This window comes from Chiroxiphia lanceolata, chromosome 29, assembly GCF_009829145.1.
Source record: "Chiroxiphia lanceolata isolate bChiLan1 chromosome 29, bChiLan1.pri, whole genome shotgun sequence".
Classification (NCBI taxonomy): Eukaryota; Metazoa; Chordata; class Aves; order Passeriformes; family Pipridae; genus Chiroxiphia; species Chiroxiphia lanceolata.
Window position 1 is genome coordinate 425,017 of NC_045665.1, and position 18,759 is coordinate 443,775.

General features: G+C 54.8%; 3 protein-coding genes across 3 annotated transcripts; 1 reads left to right on the forward strand and 2 right to left on the reverse strand.

Annotated features, from left to right (window-relative positions):
- Positions 1-8,381: 8,381 nt before the first annotated feature.
- On the forward strand, positions 8,382-9,075 carry LOC116799601 (keratin, type I cytoskeletal 9-like). Its single transcript, XM_032712847.1, is given in 2 exon segments — positions 8,382-8,833; positions 8,835-9,075. Coding segments are annotated over 2 exon segments (693 nt in total).
- Positions 9,076-11,230: 2,155 nt separating this feature from the next.
- On the reverse strand, positions 11,231-11,701 carry LOC116799602 (scale keratin-like). Its single transcript, XM_032712848.1, has one exon. The coding sequence runs from the start codon at positions 11,699-11,701 to the stop codon at positions 11,231-11,233; it is 471 nt and encodes a 156-aa protein (XP_032568739.1).
- Positions 11,702-15,613: 3,912 nt separating this feature from the next.
- LOC116799603 (acanthoscurrin-2-like) lies at positions 15,614-18,500 on the reverse strand. Its single transcript, XM_032712849.1, has 3 exons — positions 18,476-18,500; positions 16,404-16,707; positions 15,614-16,337 (listed from the first exon to the last, which is right to left on the reverse strand). Exons 2-3 carry the CDS (start codon positions 16,684-16,686, stop codon positions 15,997-15,999), a joined length of 624 nt encoding a protein of 207 aa, XP_032568740.1. The 5' UTR covers positions 16,687-16,707; positions 18,476-18,500; the 3' UTR covers positions 15,614-15,996.
- Between the last annotated feature and the right edge of the window lie 259 nt (positions 18,501-18,759).

Sequence of the window (18,759 nt, forward strand, 5' to 3'; positions counted from 1 at the left end):
GATATCAGAATCCAACTTACTCAGTTCAGCGAGGAGAAGCCAAGAGAACCTGCTGGAAGGTTTCTGCAGCAGGAATGGTTTTATATACCCGCCTGGACCACCAGGCTGATGCAAGAAAATAACGTCATATTTGGGCATTAAGGCTCCATTACTCCCCAGACCCAATTTGGAGGTTAATTACAGTAATTGGGCGGCTTTGCCGGCTGTTTGTGTTGATTACCCCGTCCTGGCCCGCACGTGACTCGTGGGGTCCTGTCCCTGGACTCCTCTCTTTTCCCAGTTTTGAGCCTCAAACCCCGTCCTGCAGCTCTGCTGGGCTGGAAGGAGCTGATTAAAGCCCGGCTTTAGTGGAGCTGAGCCCGGCTTAGTGGAGCCTGGGCTGCACTCTGAGCCACTCAGAGCTCCCAGGGCTCTCCCTGCCAGCCCTTCAAAACAGGACTTTGTTTTCCTGGCTGAACGTCCCGGCCTCCAAGAATGCAGAGGAGCCAAACCTGACATTAGGCCTGAGTGTGCTGGCTGCTCTGAAGCTTGTTAGGACGTGTTTACAGGGCCTGGAGTCACTGCGTGACTGGGCTGTTCAAATTGCCTCCCAGAGACAGTCCTGGCTCCTCGTCTGAGACTCCAAAACACGGCAGGGCCCGGGTTTAGGGCCATAAAATAAAGCACAGCGAGTTCCACCTCAGGGTGGGGAAGAACCTCTGTCCATGGAGGGTGGAAGAGCTGCCCGGGAAAGGGTTGGAATGTTCCTCCCTGGAGACATCCCAGACCCACCTGGACGTGTCCCTGTGTCCCCTGCTCTGGGTGACCCTGCCCTGGGTGATCTCCAGAGGTCCCTCCACGGCTATTCTGGGATTTTGGGATATAACACAGCACCAGGACTGGTGTGGCAGCCACAGCCCCAGTCCAGCACGAGGTTCCTCCTCCTCTGCTATTCTGGGATTCTGGGATTTTGGGATATAACACAGCACCAGAGTTGGTGTGGCAGCTGCAGCCCCAGTCCAGCACGAGGTTCCTCCTCCTCTGCTATTCTGGGATTCTGGGATATAACACAGCACCAGAGTTGGTGTGGCAGCCACAGCCCCAGTCCAGCACGAGGTTCCTCCTCCTCTGCCACACAGCTCCTGGTTGTTCCCAGGGAGAAACACGAGAGGAGAAAACTCATTTTGGTAAAAGTGGGCTGGTCAGAGGGATCCTGGTATGGGATAAATCAGCCCGTCCCCAGCCCAGCTCACAGTGGGTTTGGTCACAGCTGCACCAGGAACAGGATGAGTGTGAGGAGGAGTGTGGGAGTCTCAGGGTGAGGGAGCAGCAAAGCCACCAACGCTGCCCATTCCCTGTTCAACACAGAGAACCAGGGAAAGGAGGAACAGCTGATTTATTGAGGGTTTCTCAGGACACCTTCAGACACAGAGCACTGAGAGTTACAGCCCCAGCTTTGGCCCAGCTTGACCTGCTGTGATGAAGCAGCAACTGGGAGCTCAACCCTGGCCCCCTCAGGTGAGAGAGAAGCACAGTCCCATTTAAATCCCATTTAAATCCCCAACTATGGCCTGGTTTGGAGAGGTGAATGCTTGGCCAGCCTGATTTCAATAATATCATCGGGATAACAAACACCAGGCCGGTTTGTAATGCCCAGCTCCAAGGGGCTCCCCATTCCCCAGGTGTTCCTCACCCTCTGACTCAGGGATCACGTGCCCTGGCACATTTATTTATTTCCCAGCGACGCTATGATTCAATCCCGGGCAGTTCAGCCCCCAGCAGCCTGTCATTAAACATCAGAGCGCCACAACACTTTGCATATATAAAATATTAGTGGGTGTTTGCAAAACCATCCAAGAGCATTTCCTCAGAACAATTGCAGTAAGTGCTTCTGCCCAGGGGAGCCTCCAAAGTCGCTTTTGTTTCCAGGAGGGGGGTTGATAGCGCAGAAATCACGACAAAAATGGGCAAAAAAGTGTTGGGAATGTGCAGAAAGGAGGGAAATGGCCCCAGAAAGGGTTCAGGGGGTTCAGGTGCAGTGGGATTGGGTGGAGGGTCCCACTGTCAGGGTGTCAACCAGACCTGTGCAGGGAAGGGGAGATGTGCCCTGAGAGGGGATTGGAATAGAATCATGGAATGGGTTGGACTGGAAGGGACCTGAAAGATCATCCCGTGCCACCCCCTACCCTGGGCAGGGACACCTCCCACTGTCCCAGGTTGCTCCAACCTGGCCTTGGACACTCCCAGGGATCCAGGGGCAGCCACAGCTTCTCTGGGCAACCTATGCCAGGGCCTCCCCCCCTCACAGGGAACAATTCCTTCCCAGTATCCCATCTAAGCCTCTCTCTGTCAGTGTGAAGCCATTCCCCCTTGTCCTGGCTCTCCAGGCCCTTGGAAATAATCTCTTTATTTTTCCTGTAGCCCCTTCAGGTCCTGAAAGGCCACAGTTGTGTCACCCCAAAGCTTCTCTTCTCCAGGCTGAACAATCTCAATTTTCCCAGCCTTTCCCCCCTGGCAGAGCTGCTCCATCCCTCTGCTCAGCTCCTCTGGAGTGGCTCCAGCACCTCCAGGTGCTCCCTGGGCAGGTGAGCAGGGTTTGTTCTCTGGTAGTTTTGGGTAAGTGAGGGGTGACTGGGCATCCTCTCCATCCCCTTTCAGCAGCTCCAGCCCTGCCAGGGTGACTCCTCCTGTGCCCTCAGCTCCCCTCCCGTGGCTTTTATCCCACCTAAAATGCATTTCCAGCTCCAGATGTTCCTCCTTTGCCCTCTTTCTGCCTCAGGCACTTCCCACAGAGCCCCTTGGCAGGAGCAGGGCTGGAGGAAGAGCCTCTCCCACCCCCCTGGCACGAGGTGCCCTCCCCAGAGCAGCTCCAGAGGGAGCTTTGGAGCAAGTCCCACCTTCACACGCATAAATTCATTTATTCCCTTGCCTGTATTTATTTATTTCCACATATAAAATCCAGAGATGAGGAAGTAAGTGCAGAATCACTGCTGGTGAAGGATTTCAGGCTTCAAATTGGGGAAGTGACAAATGGTTCTGTGAACAGGGAAATGAACGTGAATTGTTGGGGGAGCTGGAGAAGGGGAAGGGGCTGGGAGGCCTTTTCCAACCTCAGTGATCCTGTGATTCCCCAAAACCAACACCAAGGGCTTAAAAAGTGATTCTCTGGGGAATCCCATTGGTTGTCTCTGTGTTTTTGTCTGTTCTCCTCTCCCCCCTCAGGTCTCTCAGACACTCCACATTCCTCAGCAGGGTTGTCCTTCCACATCCAGGGGGCTGAGTCACGTTCTTATGGGAAAGTGTCCTCCTGGCAATGAGGAGGCAGAGGGAGCACCGAGCCCAGGCAGAGCTGGAGGCTCTGTGAGCACAGAACCCAAACATTCAGGGGTTCTCTCGGAAAAATCTGAGATCCAGAGGCCTTCAGGTGGCAGAATTATGATGTTACAATTCAAAAACTGGCATTGCAGGATCCTGGTTTGGGGAGGAACGGGTCTGACACCAGGTCACGTTCCCAGGAAGGCATCAGATGATTTTCCCATTTGATTCCTTGCCAGGTGACACTGGTAGGAAACCCCACTGTTCAGTATTGGCTATTTGGAAGGATGTGGTGCAAAATACATTGTTCCCCCCCTCAAACCCAGTGTTGCAATGTAATAAAGGGGCCTGATTCTCCACCAGGACCTTCAAGAGCCTGATTCCCCACCGGGACCCTCAAGAGCCTGATTTTCCACCAGGACCCTCAAATCTTTCTCAGTTGCTGAATTGCACAAAAAAATATTCCCTGAAAAAACAAGTTACAAGGAAAAAACGCCAAAGACTGAGTTTGAATGCAACAGAACTTTAATGCCAGGGAAACACAGGGCAGGTGTGGGGAATGCAGTCCCACAGCACATGGGAGCTGTCCCAGGGAGCTGGGAAGTGCTGCAGCTCCTCCGGGACCAGCAAAGTCCATCCCCGGCACATCCCCGGGATTGCAGCTCCCCCGGGAGCTCAGCACAGCCCAGGGCTGCTGCCAGGGCACAGGGGGGGCTCCTCAGAAGTAAAAGAAGCCACAGTTTCCTCCCCCAAACCTCCGGGAGCCCCCGTAGGAGCTGCCCCCTCCATAGGAACCCCCCCCGTAGGAGCTGCCCCCGCCGCAGGAGCCCCCGAAGGCCCCGCCAGAGGAGCTGGAGCCAAAGGACCTTCTGCCCCCATAGGAGCCCCCAAAGGACCTCCTGCCCCCATAGGAGCCCCCAAAGGATCGACCCCCTCCATAGGAGCCCCCAAAGCCCCCCCCAGAGGAGCTGCCCCCTCCGTAGGATCCACCCACTCCCCCCAAGGAGCTGCCCCCATAGGAGCCCCCCAGGGAGCTGCCCCCATATGTGCCCCCCATGGAGCTGCCCCCATAGGAGCCCCCAATTCCCCCCATGGAACCTCCTCCTCCGTAGGAGCCCCCAATTCCCCCCATGGAACCTCCTCCTCCGTAGGAGCCCCCAGAGTTGCCCCCCGAGCCCCCAAAGTTGCCCCCGATGGGCTGTGGCAGCACGGTGCCCACCAGGCTGTCCTGGGGGCAGGAGCTCAGGATGGGCCCTGGGAAGGTGAGCACCACGGGAGGGGGGTAGACCACGGCCCGGGAGTCCCCGCAGGAGGTGACACAGGGCTGGTTCCAGGCGTCCACGTAGGGCTCTGGGCAGGTCACCTCGCAGGGGGACGAGCAGCCGCTGCTCAGCAGAGCTCCTGAAGACATCTTGGGCTGCAGAGGAACCTGCAGCGGGACGGGAATCACCAGCTCAGCACCCCAAAGGCCAGGGGCAAGAGCAAACCTGGCTCTGGGGTCCTTCACCAGCAGGGAAACAAAGGGGGAAAGGAGAGTTTGGAAAGGGTCGGGTTTGTCCCTCTGCTGCGTTTTCCCAAAGTTCCCGCTGCTCCAGCAGTGCTGGGAATCGTGGAGGGCAAAGCCCAGCTCCACGTGCCTTGGGAAGCAGCTCATCTTTGGGATTCTTTTGGATCACAACACACATGTGGTGGAGGTAAAGGAACAGTATTGAACTGATCCCAGTGCCTGAGGAAATCCCATCTCACAGTTCATCAGCTGTGTCTAAAAATGCAGATATTTTACAGACTCTCAGTTTTAAAGGGCATTTTCCCCAAGTTTTTGCTGCTCTGGCAGTGCTGGGAATCGTGGAGGGCAAAGCCAAGCTCCACGTGCCTTGGGAAGCAGCTCATCTTTGGGATTTTGTTGGATCAGGACATACATTTACATCTGCTGGGGGTAGTGGGCAATATTGAAATGATCCAGGTGAGGAGCATCTGCTGCTCCCAAGCTGTCCTGAAAACACCTTTTGGGATGGAGATAAACCTGCAGCACAGGCAGAGGAGTAAATTTAAATGTGTTCACAGCTCTGAGCCTTTACAGCCACCACAGTGATCCAATTTATGGTTTCCTGACAGAAGGAATTATTGTCTTATAAATATCGTCTTATAAATATTATTGTCTTATAAATATTGTCTTATAAATATTATTGTCTTATAAAATGTCTTATAAATATTTATTTATAAATAAATAAACATTCGAGGAGAGATCTTTGCTCCAGCTTTGCTCCATTCTGAGTAAAAGCCCAGCTGTGAGTTGTTGAGCTGTGACCTCCTCATCAAACAATCAGGATTTAATTGACACTTTCCCTCTGTGGTTTGGAAGAACACAGGCTCACATTTGAAGACCTGCATCTGCCAATAATTACTGTGACTGGCTGCAAGAACCTTCCCTGCCTGAGAGACAAAACAATCACAGAATCACAGAATATTTGGGTTGGAAAAGACCTCCAGGATCACATTGCTGCTCACTGCTGAGCATTGACATTGAGTTATTTCCCAAATTAAACACTAATAACGACATCCCAGTTAATATAAAGGAACACAAAGGCACAGAACTCACCGGGCTCGCCGAGGAAACCGAACTGGAGAGAGGAGTTGTTGTGGAAGCTGGAGGAAAGTGGGGGTTTTTATACCCTGCCAGGACGTGCCACACGCGTGGGGACCCAGCACTTAACCAGCCCCACGTTTTGCTGTATAAGCTCCTTCTAATTGTAATAATTGCTTTGATAAGTGATCACGATTAGTAAATCAGCTCCACATCATCCAATGTGTGCAACACACCCTTTGTCTCACTTTAATCCTTAAATAGTTTTTGTATGAATTTTGGGACTGGGGCCATTCCCTGACCTCGTTTGACTCCCAGACTGAGCTCTGTTGGCTTGGGGGGGGGGGGGGTAAAGGCACCAGGTTTTCCTTAAAAACACCAGTTTGGTTTTGTCAGGAGAAATATTTTCTGTTCTGCGGAAGAAATTGGAGTTCAGAATTGTGCAGAATTGGGAAAGTGGCAAATTTCCTCTTTCTGTCCCCTTGGATGGGAAAGGTCATTTTTTTTTTCCCTGTTTGACACCCACCCAAGGAACTCCCCACGGGAGGGTTCAAACAAATTAATTCCTTGGATGTCCACTGTCAGCCAAGAAAGCACCAGGAAGCACCACGTGAGAGCAAGGGGTGATTTTATTGCCATAATTCTCCTTTTGCCACCTCTCAGGAGAGCTGCAACGATCCAGCAGGACACACAGCTCTTGTCCTGGAGGCACCATCTGAGGAAAAAACCCCAATAATTTCGGGTATGGAAAGGCTGCACGTAGAGTATGTAAAGGTGCTTTAATCTAAAACAAAATAAGAGGGTCTTAAGAGTGGCAAGGACTGTTTTTTCAGGAAAACCACAGTGGTATTCCCAGATTTAAACTCCTTGTTTATTGGGAGGAAGAGACACGGAAGCATCAACAGGAGGAGAGATCTCTGAGCAAAGTGTCCTTTGTCAATAGCTGGGAGGGCTTTTCCAGCCCCAGGGATCCTTTGATCACTCTGGGTCTCGTTTTTCCCCCCCTGTGATGTTGATCCTCGGTGTTTATGTAACATGTCCCCAAATCCCTGGTGTTCCCATCCCCACTCAGAAAGTGGAGCACGGGGGAGCTGCTGGGGCTCAGATCTTGCAACAGAACGTGGACAAGTCCTGTCAGGCACCGGTGACAGCCCTTGGTTTGACAGCTCTGCTCGTCAGCAATTCCTCCTTGACTCCTCAATTAGTGTGAAACTCTCAGGTTTCCTACGGTGGGGTTGAGAAATCCCAGCTGACACGAAGAACCCCAGGCCCTGTTGATGGTTCTCCCATTCTGGTGAGTGGCAGCACCTCATCGATCCCCCGGGGATTCCCAAGCTGGATTTGGGAGAGAGAAGCAGAAATTTGGTGCATTAAACCCCTTTATCAGATCAGTAAAACCCCCTCTTGCATCTCTACTCAGTCCAGCTCCAACCCCGGTGAGTGGCAGCACCTCATCAACCCCCCGGGGATTCCCAAGCTGGATTTGGGAGAGAGAAGCAGAAATTTGGTGCATTAAACCCGTTTATCAGATCAGTAAAACCCCCTCGTGCATCCCTACTCAGTCCAGCTCTAACCCCGGTGAGTGGCAGCACCTCATCGACCCCCCGAGGATTCCCAAGCCAGGTTTGGGAGAGGGAAAGAGAAATTTAGTGTATTAAACCCCTTTATCAGATCAGTAAAACCCCCTCGTGCATCTCTACCCATTCCAGCTCTGACCCCAGCGAGGGCCAGGGGCAGCATCAGCTTTGGGGTCGGGGCAGGAGATCAAAGCTGGGGCGTGGAGGGCTCGTAACGTGACTGGGGATTCATAATAATAAAGTCATCACGTCACTTAAAGAACAATTAGGCCAATTAAAGGAATAATCCACACAGCAAAACACGCTCGGGGAGCGCGTGGGCAGCTCTTGCACAAAGCTCCTGTCTCAGGGGGTCTGAGGAGCTATAAAAGAGCTCTCAGGGCTCCCCAATCCCATCAGAGACGACTCTTCCTCTGCACTGCTCCAGACCCGGTGAGTTGGACCTTCTTGGCTTTCTGTAGGAACCAAGAGCAGACAATTCCTGTCTTTACCTGAGGGTTCCTTCTCCTGCAGGGCCCGTGGTTGTCTCTTCCGTGCTTTAAAACTGAGAGTCTGTAAAATATCTGCATTTTTAGACACAGCTGATGAATTGTGAGACGGGATTTCCTCAGGCACTCGGATCAGTTCAATATTGTTCCTTTACCTCCACCACATGTGTGTTGTGATCCAAAAGAATCCCAAAGATGAGCTGCTTCCCAAGGCACGTGGAGCTTGGCTTTGCCCTCCACGATTCCCAGCACTGCTGGAGCAGCAGGAACTTTGGGAAAACGCAGCAGAGGGACAAACCCGACCCTTTCCAAACTCTCCTTTCCCCCTTTGTTTTCCCGCTGGTGAAGGACCCCAGAGCCAGGTTTGCTCTTGCCCCTGGCCTTTGGGGTGCTGAGCTGGTGATTCCCGTCCCGCTGCAGGTTCCTCTGCAGCCCAAGATGTCTTCAGGAGCTCTGCTGAGCAGCGGCTGCTCGTCCCCCTGCGAGGTGACCTGCCCAGAGCCCTACGTGGACGCCTGGAACCAGCCCTGTGTCACCTCCTGCGGGGACTCCCGGGCCGTGGTCTACCCCCCTCCCGTGGTGCTCACCTTCCCAGGGCCCATCCTGAGCTCCTGCCCCCAGGACAGCCTGGTGGGCACCGTGCTGCCACAGCCCATCGGGGGCAACTTTGGGGGCTCGGGGGGCAACTCTGGGGGCTCCTACGGAGGAGGAGGTTCCATGGGGGGAATTGGGGGCTCCTACGGAGGAGGAGGTTCCATGGGGGGAATTGGGGGCTCCTATGGGGGCAGCTCCATTGGGGGCACATATGGGGGCAGCTCCCTGGGGGGCTCCTATGGGGGCAGCTCCTTGGGGGGAGTGGGTGGATCCTACGGAGGGGGCAGCTCCTCTGGGGGGGGGCTTTGGGGGCTCCTATGGAGGGGGTCGATCCTTTGGGGGCTCCTATGGGGGCAGGAGGTCCTTTGGGGGCTCCTATGGGGGCAGAAGGTCCTTTGGCTCCAGCTCCTCTGGCGGGGCCTTCGGGGGCTCCTGCGGCGGGGGCAGCTCCTACGGGGGGGGTTCCTATGGAGGGGGCAGCTCCTACGGGGGCTCCCGGAGGTTTGGGGGAGGAAACTGTGGCTTCTTTTACTTCTGAGGAGCCCCCCCTGTGCCCTGGCAGCAGCCCTGGGCTGTGCTGAGCTCCCGGGGGAGCTGCAATCCCGGGGATGTGCCGGGGATGGACTTTGCTGGTCCCGGAGGAGCTGCAGCACTTCCCAGCTCCCTGGGACAGCTCCCGTGTGCTGTGGGACTGCATTCCCCACACCCCTCCCGTGCTTCCCATCCACCCACCACCATTAAAGTTCTGTTGCATCGCTATTTTTTGCCCAGTGTTTTCTTTTTCACCTTTTCACCCCCAAACCTCTTTTTTCACTGGGACACTCGTTGCCCCAAGATGAAAACCTTCTGTCCCACGTCCTTGAGGGGCCTCCAGGGCCCTTCAGGTGACAGCAGCAATTTGCAGCAGTGGAAAACGTTGCTCCCTGTGACACATTCCGGGATTCATGTGGCTGAACTGGAATTCCACCTCCCCACACTGTGGGATTTCACCTCCTCCTGGCAGTCTGGGATTTTTCCCTCCTCGCTGCAGAGCTTCGTGATGATTCCAAGCAAATTATCTAATTGTTTTCAAATTGAGCCTGTTTCTTCAGCCCTATTAAGGTTTTGCTTGGAGCTGATGAGTTTATTGTCTGCCATCATTAATCACAGATTAAAATCCCTTAATTCCTTAAGCACTGGGAACTCAAGCCATTGCTTGGTTCTGTGTCATCTAATTTCCTTTCCACCTCCAGAGAAGCTGCCAATTAAAATCTTTGTTCCTGCCATTTTCACCTTGGTTTTAGAGAGAGAGAAAAACTAGATTTTCCAAGTCAGGAATCTGTCACAGGGATACTTTTCCAAGGAACATCAAAGGGAGTAGAGCTGGGTTTTAAGACATCTCCAGCTTTCAGTCCCACTTGGAGACTCACCCATCGGTCTCTTTGTGCTTCTGCTCCCAGGAGCAGCTACAAAAACAACAACACAAGGTGTGATTCCTGCTCTTGTGTCACTCCCCCCTTAGGAAATCCTCTCCTGCACACCCTGGTGATGTGAAAGCTCATTTTGCTGTGATATAACTGCAGCCCTTGGATGGGGCCACAGTCGAGAGCAATTTCTACACATCTCCAAATGTCTGACACTGCAGGCTCGAGGTGACAAATCAAGTAAAGTTTCCTTGGTGGATTTTCTTCTGTTCCCATTCCCAAACCTCAAAGAAAAGTCGATTTGCATTCTTTAGGCACTTCTGACAGTGTGTTGGAGTTGCCCAAACCTCAGACATCCTCAGGGAGCCACAATAATTCCAGTAAACTGACTCTAAATGAAATATAGTGATAGAAGGGATGGGGTCGGGCTCTGCTCCCAGGGAACAAGGGACAGGAGGAGGGAAATGGCCTCAAGCTGTGCCAGGGGAGGGTCAGGTTGGACATGAGGAGGAATTTCCCCCTGGAAAGGGTGTTCAGGCCTTGGCAGGGGCTGCCCAGGGAGGTGGGTGAGTCCCCATCCCTGGAGGTGCCCAGGGAAGGACTGGAAGTGGCACAAAAACATCGAGTCACCACCTCCAGAAACCTCTGTGACCCACAAAGAACCCCTGAGCTCCTTTGTGGGCTTAAATTTGGAATGTGTCCTCCAACCCTCCCTTTCACAGCTCCTTGATTACTTCAGCAATTACCACAAAGCCACATAATTGCTGCTCTCAGGCTCGAGGAAGTGCAGGGAGTCAGCGGGGAGGGTCAGACCAGAACGGCCCCGCGGAGAAAGGGAAGCTCAACCAAAACGTGATGATGCAGGAGGGTTTTATTGGGATACACCGGGGAAGGAGGTGGCCCATGACACAGAGCAGGCACTCCTTGGGGCACAGCACTCCCTGCCCAAGCAGAGTCCAGCTCCCACCCTCTGTTCTTCTCCTGTCACGGGTGGATTGACAGACTCGGGGTCAGGCCTCGCAGGTCATCGTTTTTTCTGCAGTTGGCCCGGTCAGCCGGGGAGCAGGCAGTGCAGGAGGATCAGAGGAGCTGCCACCAAGAACAGACAGAGGCAGAAAAGCAGCAGCAGAGAGGTGTGGGCCCAGTTTTCAGGGGTGCTGAGCGGGGGTGGCTCCTGTTGGGGCTTTTGCCATCCCCGGGAGCCGATCCCGGCGGAGGGTCCGGGCTGCGCGTTCTCATCTCCTGGTTCCTCGCCTGGTCTGGGCCTTTTTGGGTGCCTGGAAAGGAGCCTCAGTTTCCCAGGCGGGAGCAGAGGCTGGTGTAGAACCTCCTGCTGTAACACCCCCCCAGCCTCGAGGAGCCCCCGGAGCTGCAGCATCCAGAGGAGCCCCCCATGCCCGACATCCCCCCTGAGCCAGAGGAGCCCCCAGAGCCAGAGGAGCCCCCCATTCCTGACATGCCCCCAGAGCCATAGGAGCCCCCAGAGCCATAGGAGCCCCCAGAGCCATAGGAGCCGTAGGAGCCCCCCATCCTGGGGGTCAGAGCACCGGAGGGCTGCGGGAAGGACGACCCCACATAAGCTTCCTGGGGGCAGCTGCTGACGACGGGGCCCGGGAAGGTGATGAGGACTGGAGGGGCATAAACCACGGCCCTGGAGTCCCCACAGGCTGCCACACAGGAGCCAAGGCTCCTGCCATAGGCACAGGGCTCGGGGCAGGTCACCTCACAGCCGGGCTGGCACCGGGAGCTGATGCTGCTCATGGTCCTCGGGGTTGGAGCTGGAGCTGGGAAAGACAAGGGGGGAGTCAGGAAAGCACCACGGGCAGGGGCTGCTGGGTGCCCATCACACATGGGGTTAGGGGGGCAAATCAGACCCTTGTCCTTCCCAGCCACAGAATCCCAGAATCCCTGAGGCTGGAAAAGCTTTCCTGGGTCACCGAGTCCCCCCTGTGCCCCATCCCCACCTTGGCCCCAGCCCAGAGCACTCAGTGCCACAGCCAGTCCTGCCCTGGGCACCTCCAGGGATGGGGACTCCCCCAACTCCCTGGGCAGCCCCTGCCAAGGCCTGAACACCCTTTCCATGGGGAAATTCCTCCTGATGTCCAACCTGACCCTCCCCTGGCACAGCTTGAGGCCGTTTCCCTCCTCCTGTCCCTTGTTCCCTGGGAGCAGAGCCCGACCCCCCCCGGCTCCCGCCTCCTGTCAGGGAATTCCAGAGCCAGAAGGTCCCCCCTGAGCCTCCTTTTCTCTGGGATGAGCCCCCCCAGCTCCCTCAGGAGTTCTCTAGACCCTTCTCCTGCTCCTTTCCCTTCTCTGGACACGCCTCAGCCCCTCCATGTCCCTTCTGAACCTCCTCCCTTAAATCCTCCTGTCCTGTGACACCTTTTCTTCCTCCCTTCCTGCCCCAGGACTCTTCTTCATCCAGCAGAGTTAAGCTTTATATTTGCCCCCCTCAAGTTTTGAAAGCCATGAGGAAAAAAATGAAGTAACTCTTTTAAAATCCTCTTTAAATGCCAAGATGGTTTCCAGCACCATCTCCGAGTCACTGCAGGGAGTCCCCTGGGAAAAGGAGGTTTCACTGCCACAGCTCAAGGCTAAAATCACAAAGTACAGACCCAGGAAAGAGTCCTCATTTCAACTAAACATGAAACAGGACAGATGGGAAGTATCAGCTTAAATCCAACTTACCTAGAGCAGGAGGAGAAGTCAGGAGAAGGCTTTAGGAGACTCCAGAGATGTTCCTGCTTTTATACCCCTTTGCAGGCAGCTCCAGGGATGTGAAGCACCTCATAAAATCTCCACCACTTACCAAATTGTGATTTATTTTTTTTTTATTTTCTGTGTGACTCCTCTGATGCTCATAATTATTTTCATAGTTTCTAATTAGCAAATCAACCCTGGACATATACAGTGCCACTCTCATATCATAAATCTGAGGGTTTTACTGGGCTGAAATTTGACAGCCTGTGCAATATCCCTCTGGTGACCTCACTGGATTCTCAGTGGGAACTGACCCCTGCTTGTTGTTTTTTGCTGATGATTTGCCAAGGGGGGGCCAGAAAGATCAACCTTCCAAATCTGCTTTTGACAGTGGTTTGAACTGATGTCGAGCAATATGAGATGATTTTGAGGTTCAACCTCCCTCCTGAAGAATTTCAGGGAGGGGTTTTTTCATGGAAAGGGTTGGAATGGAAGGGCTTTCCCAGCTGGAATGGTTCTGTGACTCTGAGACCCACCTTGGAGCACAAAGACCTGGTAACTCTTGGGTGGCTCCTCGTGCCAAGGCTCTGAGCACAGCACCCCAAAATGAGCTTTGACACTTAATTGGGGGAAATGACTCCCAGGGCTCAGGGCTTAAATTCATGTCATGTGTCACCCCAACCCCCCACTCTGTGTTTTGCTCTGTCATCCCTTGGGATGGATTCAGGGAGGGTTGCAAAGAGTCCTGACCCCCCATCCCGGGTGGGGTCGGGCGATCCCCTGGGAGGGATTATCCCTAAATCCAAGGATTACACCCCAAACGTGTGACTGACACATCAGTGGCCTCCTTCCTTCGGGTCACTGAAGAGCAGCAAACACAGAGATCAGCTCCTGTTTCCTTTGGAAGCAGGATGATGCCAAAAGGATTGTTCTCCACGGAGCTGGAGACAAAAGGAACCTGGTGGGTGCTGGATTCGTGTCGCTCAGAGCGGGGCTGGAAGTGGAGCACCAGAGATGAGCTGAGGTGGAAACAATCACAGGGCTTAAGAGAAGATCTTTTTTACTTGCAGGTGGCATGAATTTGGCAAATAATGGATGATCTCACATCCTCCTCATTATAAAAGGGGAGAGAACTGAGAGATCTTCTGTCCTTCCAGCCCCACTGATTTATTCCTCCAAGCCAGCAGGGTAAATCTGACTTCCCTGCACTTCCCTGGAGCTACAGAGTAGTTAAAATTCACTTTTTTTTTCTCTTGCAAAATCCCAGCCTCTGACTGGTCACCACACAGCGAGGTCACCCCCAAGCCTTCCCTTCTCACTGTGCTTTCTGTGTAGGGAAGAACTTCCACATGTTCTGGTGGCTGAGCCCGGCAGGGATCGTTCCCAAGCGCCCATTTCAAGCTGGGAACATTCTGGATAGTGGATAATTCTGGATAATGATGACAATTCTGTGCAACGTGGGTTGCAGAGAGTGGGTGGTGAGTGCACCCACACTCAGCTTCACCCAGCTGGGCTCCCACAGGACCGAGAGGATCAGACTCAGCGATTCCGAGGCCGCTCCGGGGCTGTCCCTGTAAACTGGGACTGCAGGGGAGGTGATGCCTCCCAGTTTACCCAGGAGAGTTCCACCCCCATACGGGGCTTGCTCAAGAGGCCGGAGGATGAAAGGTGGAGCAATGGGAGTGAGAATTACTGGGCCATTTCTGCCCCAGCCCACTCTGCTCTCTGAGCCGAGGCTGAAACTGCAGAGCCCTCAACATCTCGGGCACTTCCTACAGACCCTGGAGAGACAGGACAGGGGGGAATGGGCTCAAACTGACACAGGGGAGTGTTAGGTTGGATATTGGGAAGAAATTCTCCCCTGTGAGGGTGGGGAGGCCCTGGCACAGGTTGCCCAGAGAAGCTGTGGCTGCCCCTGGGAGTGTCCAAGGCCAGGTTGGAGCAACCTGGGACAGTTGAAGGTGTCCCTGCCCGTGGCAGGGGGTGGCACTGGATGATCTTTCAGGTCCCTTCCAGCCCAAACCATCCCATGATTCCACGATTCCTGGCATGGAGAACACACCTGGATGTGCTGCTCAGGCAGTTCTGGTGGGGTTGTGCCCGAAGACCTCTGTGACCCCCCGTTTTTGGGGAGCACCGGGGCGGCCGCGCCGCTGTCGCCCGAGGGATCCCACGGGGCTGCTTAACGAGCTCAGATCGTTTACTGTGTTAGTGCTCCAATTAAGCTGACAAACCACAAGGATTAAGGCAATCAGAGGAAGGAAATGAGTGTTGTGCTTGGCACGGCAGCACTTGCTCAGCCCCTGTCACCCAGAGCAGCACAGAGGAAGGGGCTCCTAAAGAAAAACAGTGATGCAGCTTCTGGGGGGATTTGTCTGACATTCCAGCACTTTGCAGAGTGCAGGGCTTGTGGGCTGAGTCTCAATTGCATCCCAATAACTTCCTCCCCTTTCTTTTGGCTTGGTTTCCCAACAACATTGGGATCCAGACTAACCCATTATCTGCAATCAGATAAACTATTTTGTCATCAGGGCCAGATAAAGCAGAGCACGTCCTTGTCTTCTGGTGGGACTCCTGCAGTTCCTTCAACCCCTGCTGAAGGTCAAAACCATTTCCTCTGGAACATTCCCAGAGTGACTGGCAATGACCCCAAGGACTGACCTCGCTCCAGAGGTGCTTTGGTTTTGAGTGGGAGCTGCACCAGACCATCTCCAGAGGTCCTTCCAACCTGAATCATTCCAGGATTCTGCTCTGTTTATTAGTATGGATACCGTGGCATAGATCAAAAAGGGGGAAAAATACCTTATTGAAGAATTTCTGACAAATTTCTGACAAATTCATCACGTGGGGGAATTAATTCTTCTCTGATGGTAACACTTAATTACTGCACAAGGATTGAGGCACCAGGTTGGCTTCTTTCAGACTGGTTTGTAACTCTGAGACGGGGGTGAAATGAAAGCCAGAAGCCAGGGCTGTGATGCAACAGGGCTTTAATACCGACAAAAAGTGAAATAGAGTCTGGGGGGATGAGGCAACGTGGACCCAGAGAACGACATTCCCAGTCCTTCGTCCTCCCGAGGAGCTCGGTGCTCCCGGGACGTTCTGGTCACCAGCTGGACACTTCCACGGCCCAGCCCCGGGACTTGTTTGACTCTCTTCGGGTTCAGGGAGTACAAAACACAACACAGGGGACACAGGGAGGCACAGTGGGATCCAAAGCCTTGGGCAAAGCGCAGGGAGAGCCCAACAACCCCGGCTCCGAGCGCAGCAGCTGGAGCAGGGGCTGCCTGGCTTGGCTGGGTCAGCTACTGGTCGAGATCCTATTTTTCCTTTGGACATCCCTCTCTCTCAGAGGGTTAAAAAGGCCCAAAGCGAGACCTGTAGTACCCTCTGGAAAAATAGGGGTAAGAATTCCTACCCAGCCCCGAGAAATAGGAGTTCCTGTAAACGCTCGCCCAGCGGGAGAACCCCCCACCACAGGAGCCCTCCCCTCCATAGGAGCCCCCACCTCCACCACAGGAGCCTCCATAGCCCATCCCTCCCCCTCCAGAGCCTCCCCCTCCAGAGCAAATCCCCCCCCCTCCATAGCCCCCCCCTCCAGAGCCTCCCCCTCCATAGCCCCCCCCTCCATATCCCCCCCCTCCATATCCTCCCCCTCCAGAACTTATCCCTCCCCCTCCAGACCCTATCCCTCCCCCTCCATAGCCTCCCCCTCCCCCTCCAGACCCTATCCCTCCCCCTCCATAGCCTCCCCCTCCAGAGCCTCCCCCTCCATAGCCTCCCCCTCCAGACCCTATCCCTCCCCCTCCGGAGCCTCCCCCTCCCTCAATCTCCGGGATGGCCGTTCCCACGACGCTCTCCTGGGGGCAGGAGCTGATGATGGGCCCCGGGAATGTCACCACCACGGGTGGGGCGTAGACAATGGCTCTGGAGTCCCCGCAGGAGGCCACGCAGGGCTCGTTGCAGCAGTGGACGTAGGGCTGGGGACACGACACCTCGCAGGGGGAGGCGCAGCGGGCGCTCACCAGCTGCCCGTAGGAGGACATCCTGCCACACACCAGGGCAGCCTGGGGGCAGAGGGGACACAAACCACGTCAGATCACAGCCAGAGGGGACACAAACCACGTCAGGTCACAGCCAGAGGAGACACAAACCCAGTCAGGTCACAGCCAGAGGGGACACAAACCCCGTCAGGTCACAGCCAGAGGGGACACAAACCACGTCAGGTCACAGCCAGAGAGGACACAAACCCAGTCAGGTCACAGTCACAGAGGACACAAACCCTGTCAGGTCAGAGCCAGAGGGGACACAAACCCTGTCAGGTCACAGCCAGAGGGGACACAAACCCAGTCAGGTCACAGCCAGAGGGGACACAAACCCTGTCAGGTCACAGCCAGAGGGGACACAAACCCTGTCAGGTCAGAGCCAGAGGAGACACAAACCCAGTCAGGTCACAGCCAGAGGGGACACAAACCCAGTCAGGTCACAGCCAGAGGGGACACAAACCCAGTCAGGTCACAGTCACAGAGGACACAAACCCTGTCAGGTCAGAGCCAGAGGGGACACAAACCCTGTCAGGTCACAGTCACAGAGGACACAAACCCAGTCAGGTCACAGCCAGAGGGGACACAAACCCAGTCAGGTCACAGTCACAGAGGACACAAACCCTGTCAGGTCAGAGCCAGAGGGGACACAAACCCTGTCAGGTCACAGTCACAGAGGACACAAACCCTGTCAGGTCACAGCCAGAGGGGACACAAACCCTGTCAGGTCACAGCCAGAGGGGACACAAACCCAGTCAGGTCACAGTCACAGAGGACACAAACCCTGTCAGGTCAGAGCCAGAGGGGACACAAACCCTGTCAGGTCACAGTCACAGAGGACACAAACCCTGTCAGGTCACAGCCAGAGGGGACAGAGAGGCAGAAAGAAGGAGCTGTGCCACGGCCACGGGGGTCGTGGAGGTGTGTTGGGGGGTCCTCAGCTGGGCACTCACAGATGTAAATGTCTGAGTGGTCTGAATCTGTGAGTCAGGGATTTAAAAACTGGAATGCCAGAAAACAACCCTCGTTTCCAAGGCACAGCCCATCCCGCTCGGAAGCAGATCCATCAGGGGAGGGGGGTTGCTGGGTAGAGGCTTCTGAGCCTGCTCCCACTCCTCTCCAGTGCTCCATAAAGTCATGGGATGGGTTGGGTGGGAAGGGACCTTAAAGATCATCCAGTCCCACCCCCTGCCACAGGCAGGGACACTTCCACCAGCCCAGGTTGCTCCAAGCCCCATCCAACCTGGCCTTGGACACTTCCAGGGATGGGGCAGCCACAGCTTCTCTGGGCACCCTGTGCCAGGGCCTCCCCTCTCTCCCAGGGAAGGATTTACTGGGCAGATTTGCCCTGTGGTCTATTCCCAGCAGGAGTTCTGGGAAGAACATCCCTCTGTCCCTCCCTCACACCGTTCCCTTTGCTGTGCCTTTTCCCTGAGAGTCCATCCCACGATGATCCTGGTTTTGGGGTGACCCTTCTCCACTCACAGATCCTGGTTTTGGGGTGACCCTTCTCCACTCACAGATCCTGGTTTTGGGGTGACCCTTCTCCACTCACAGATGCTCCATCCCCAGAAACTCCTCATATCAACACCTTTAAAATTTCCATTCCTTTCCCCCCCTCCCTCCACCAGGTGATGCCTTTATATTTGACACCTCGATTTGTGAGTCCTTCCAAGCAGGACATTTTTAGAGGAGCAGCTCCCACCCTGCCCCGGGGTCTGTGGTGTCACCTGAGTGCTCCCCACAAACCCACGTGCCCCGTCAGGAGCTGATTCAGGCAAATCCAACTCACCCAGTCACCAAGAAGCCCAAAGTCAGCAGAGGCAGCTCCAGGGCCCTGGGTGACGAGCACTTTTATAGGCCTGTCATGGAGAAGAGAAATTGGGAGCCACCTTTATGGAACCACCCCCTGCCCCTTGGGCAATGGGATGTTTTCCCCTGCCAGGACCTTCCCTTGTCGCAACTGTTTTGATCCCCAGCTTATGATGAGGAGATAACCCTCAATCCCACACAGGGGATGCTTCACCCAGCCCAGCCCTGGGCTGAAGGTCCCTCCACCATCAGCTGGGCTTTGAT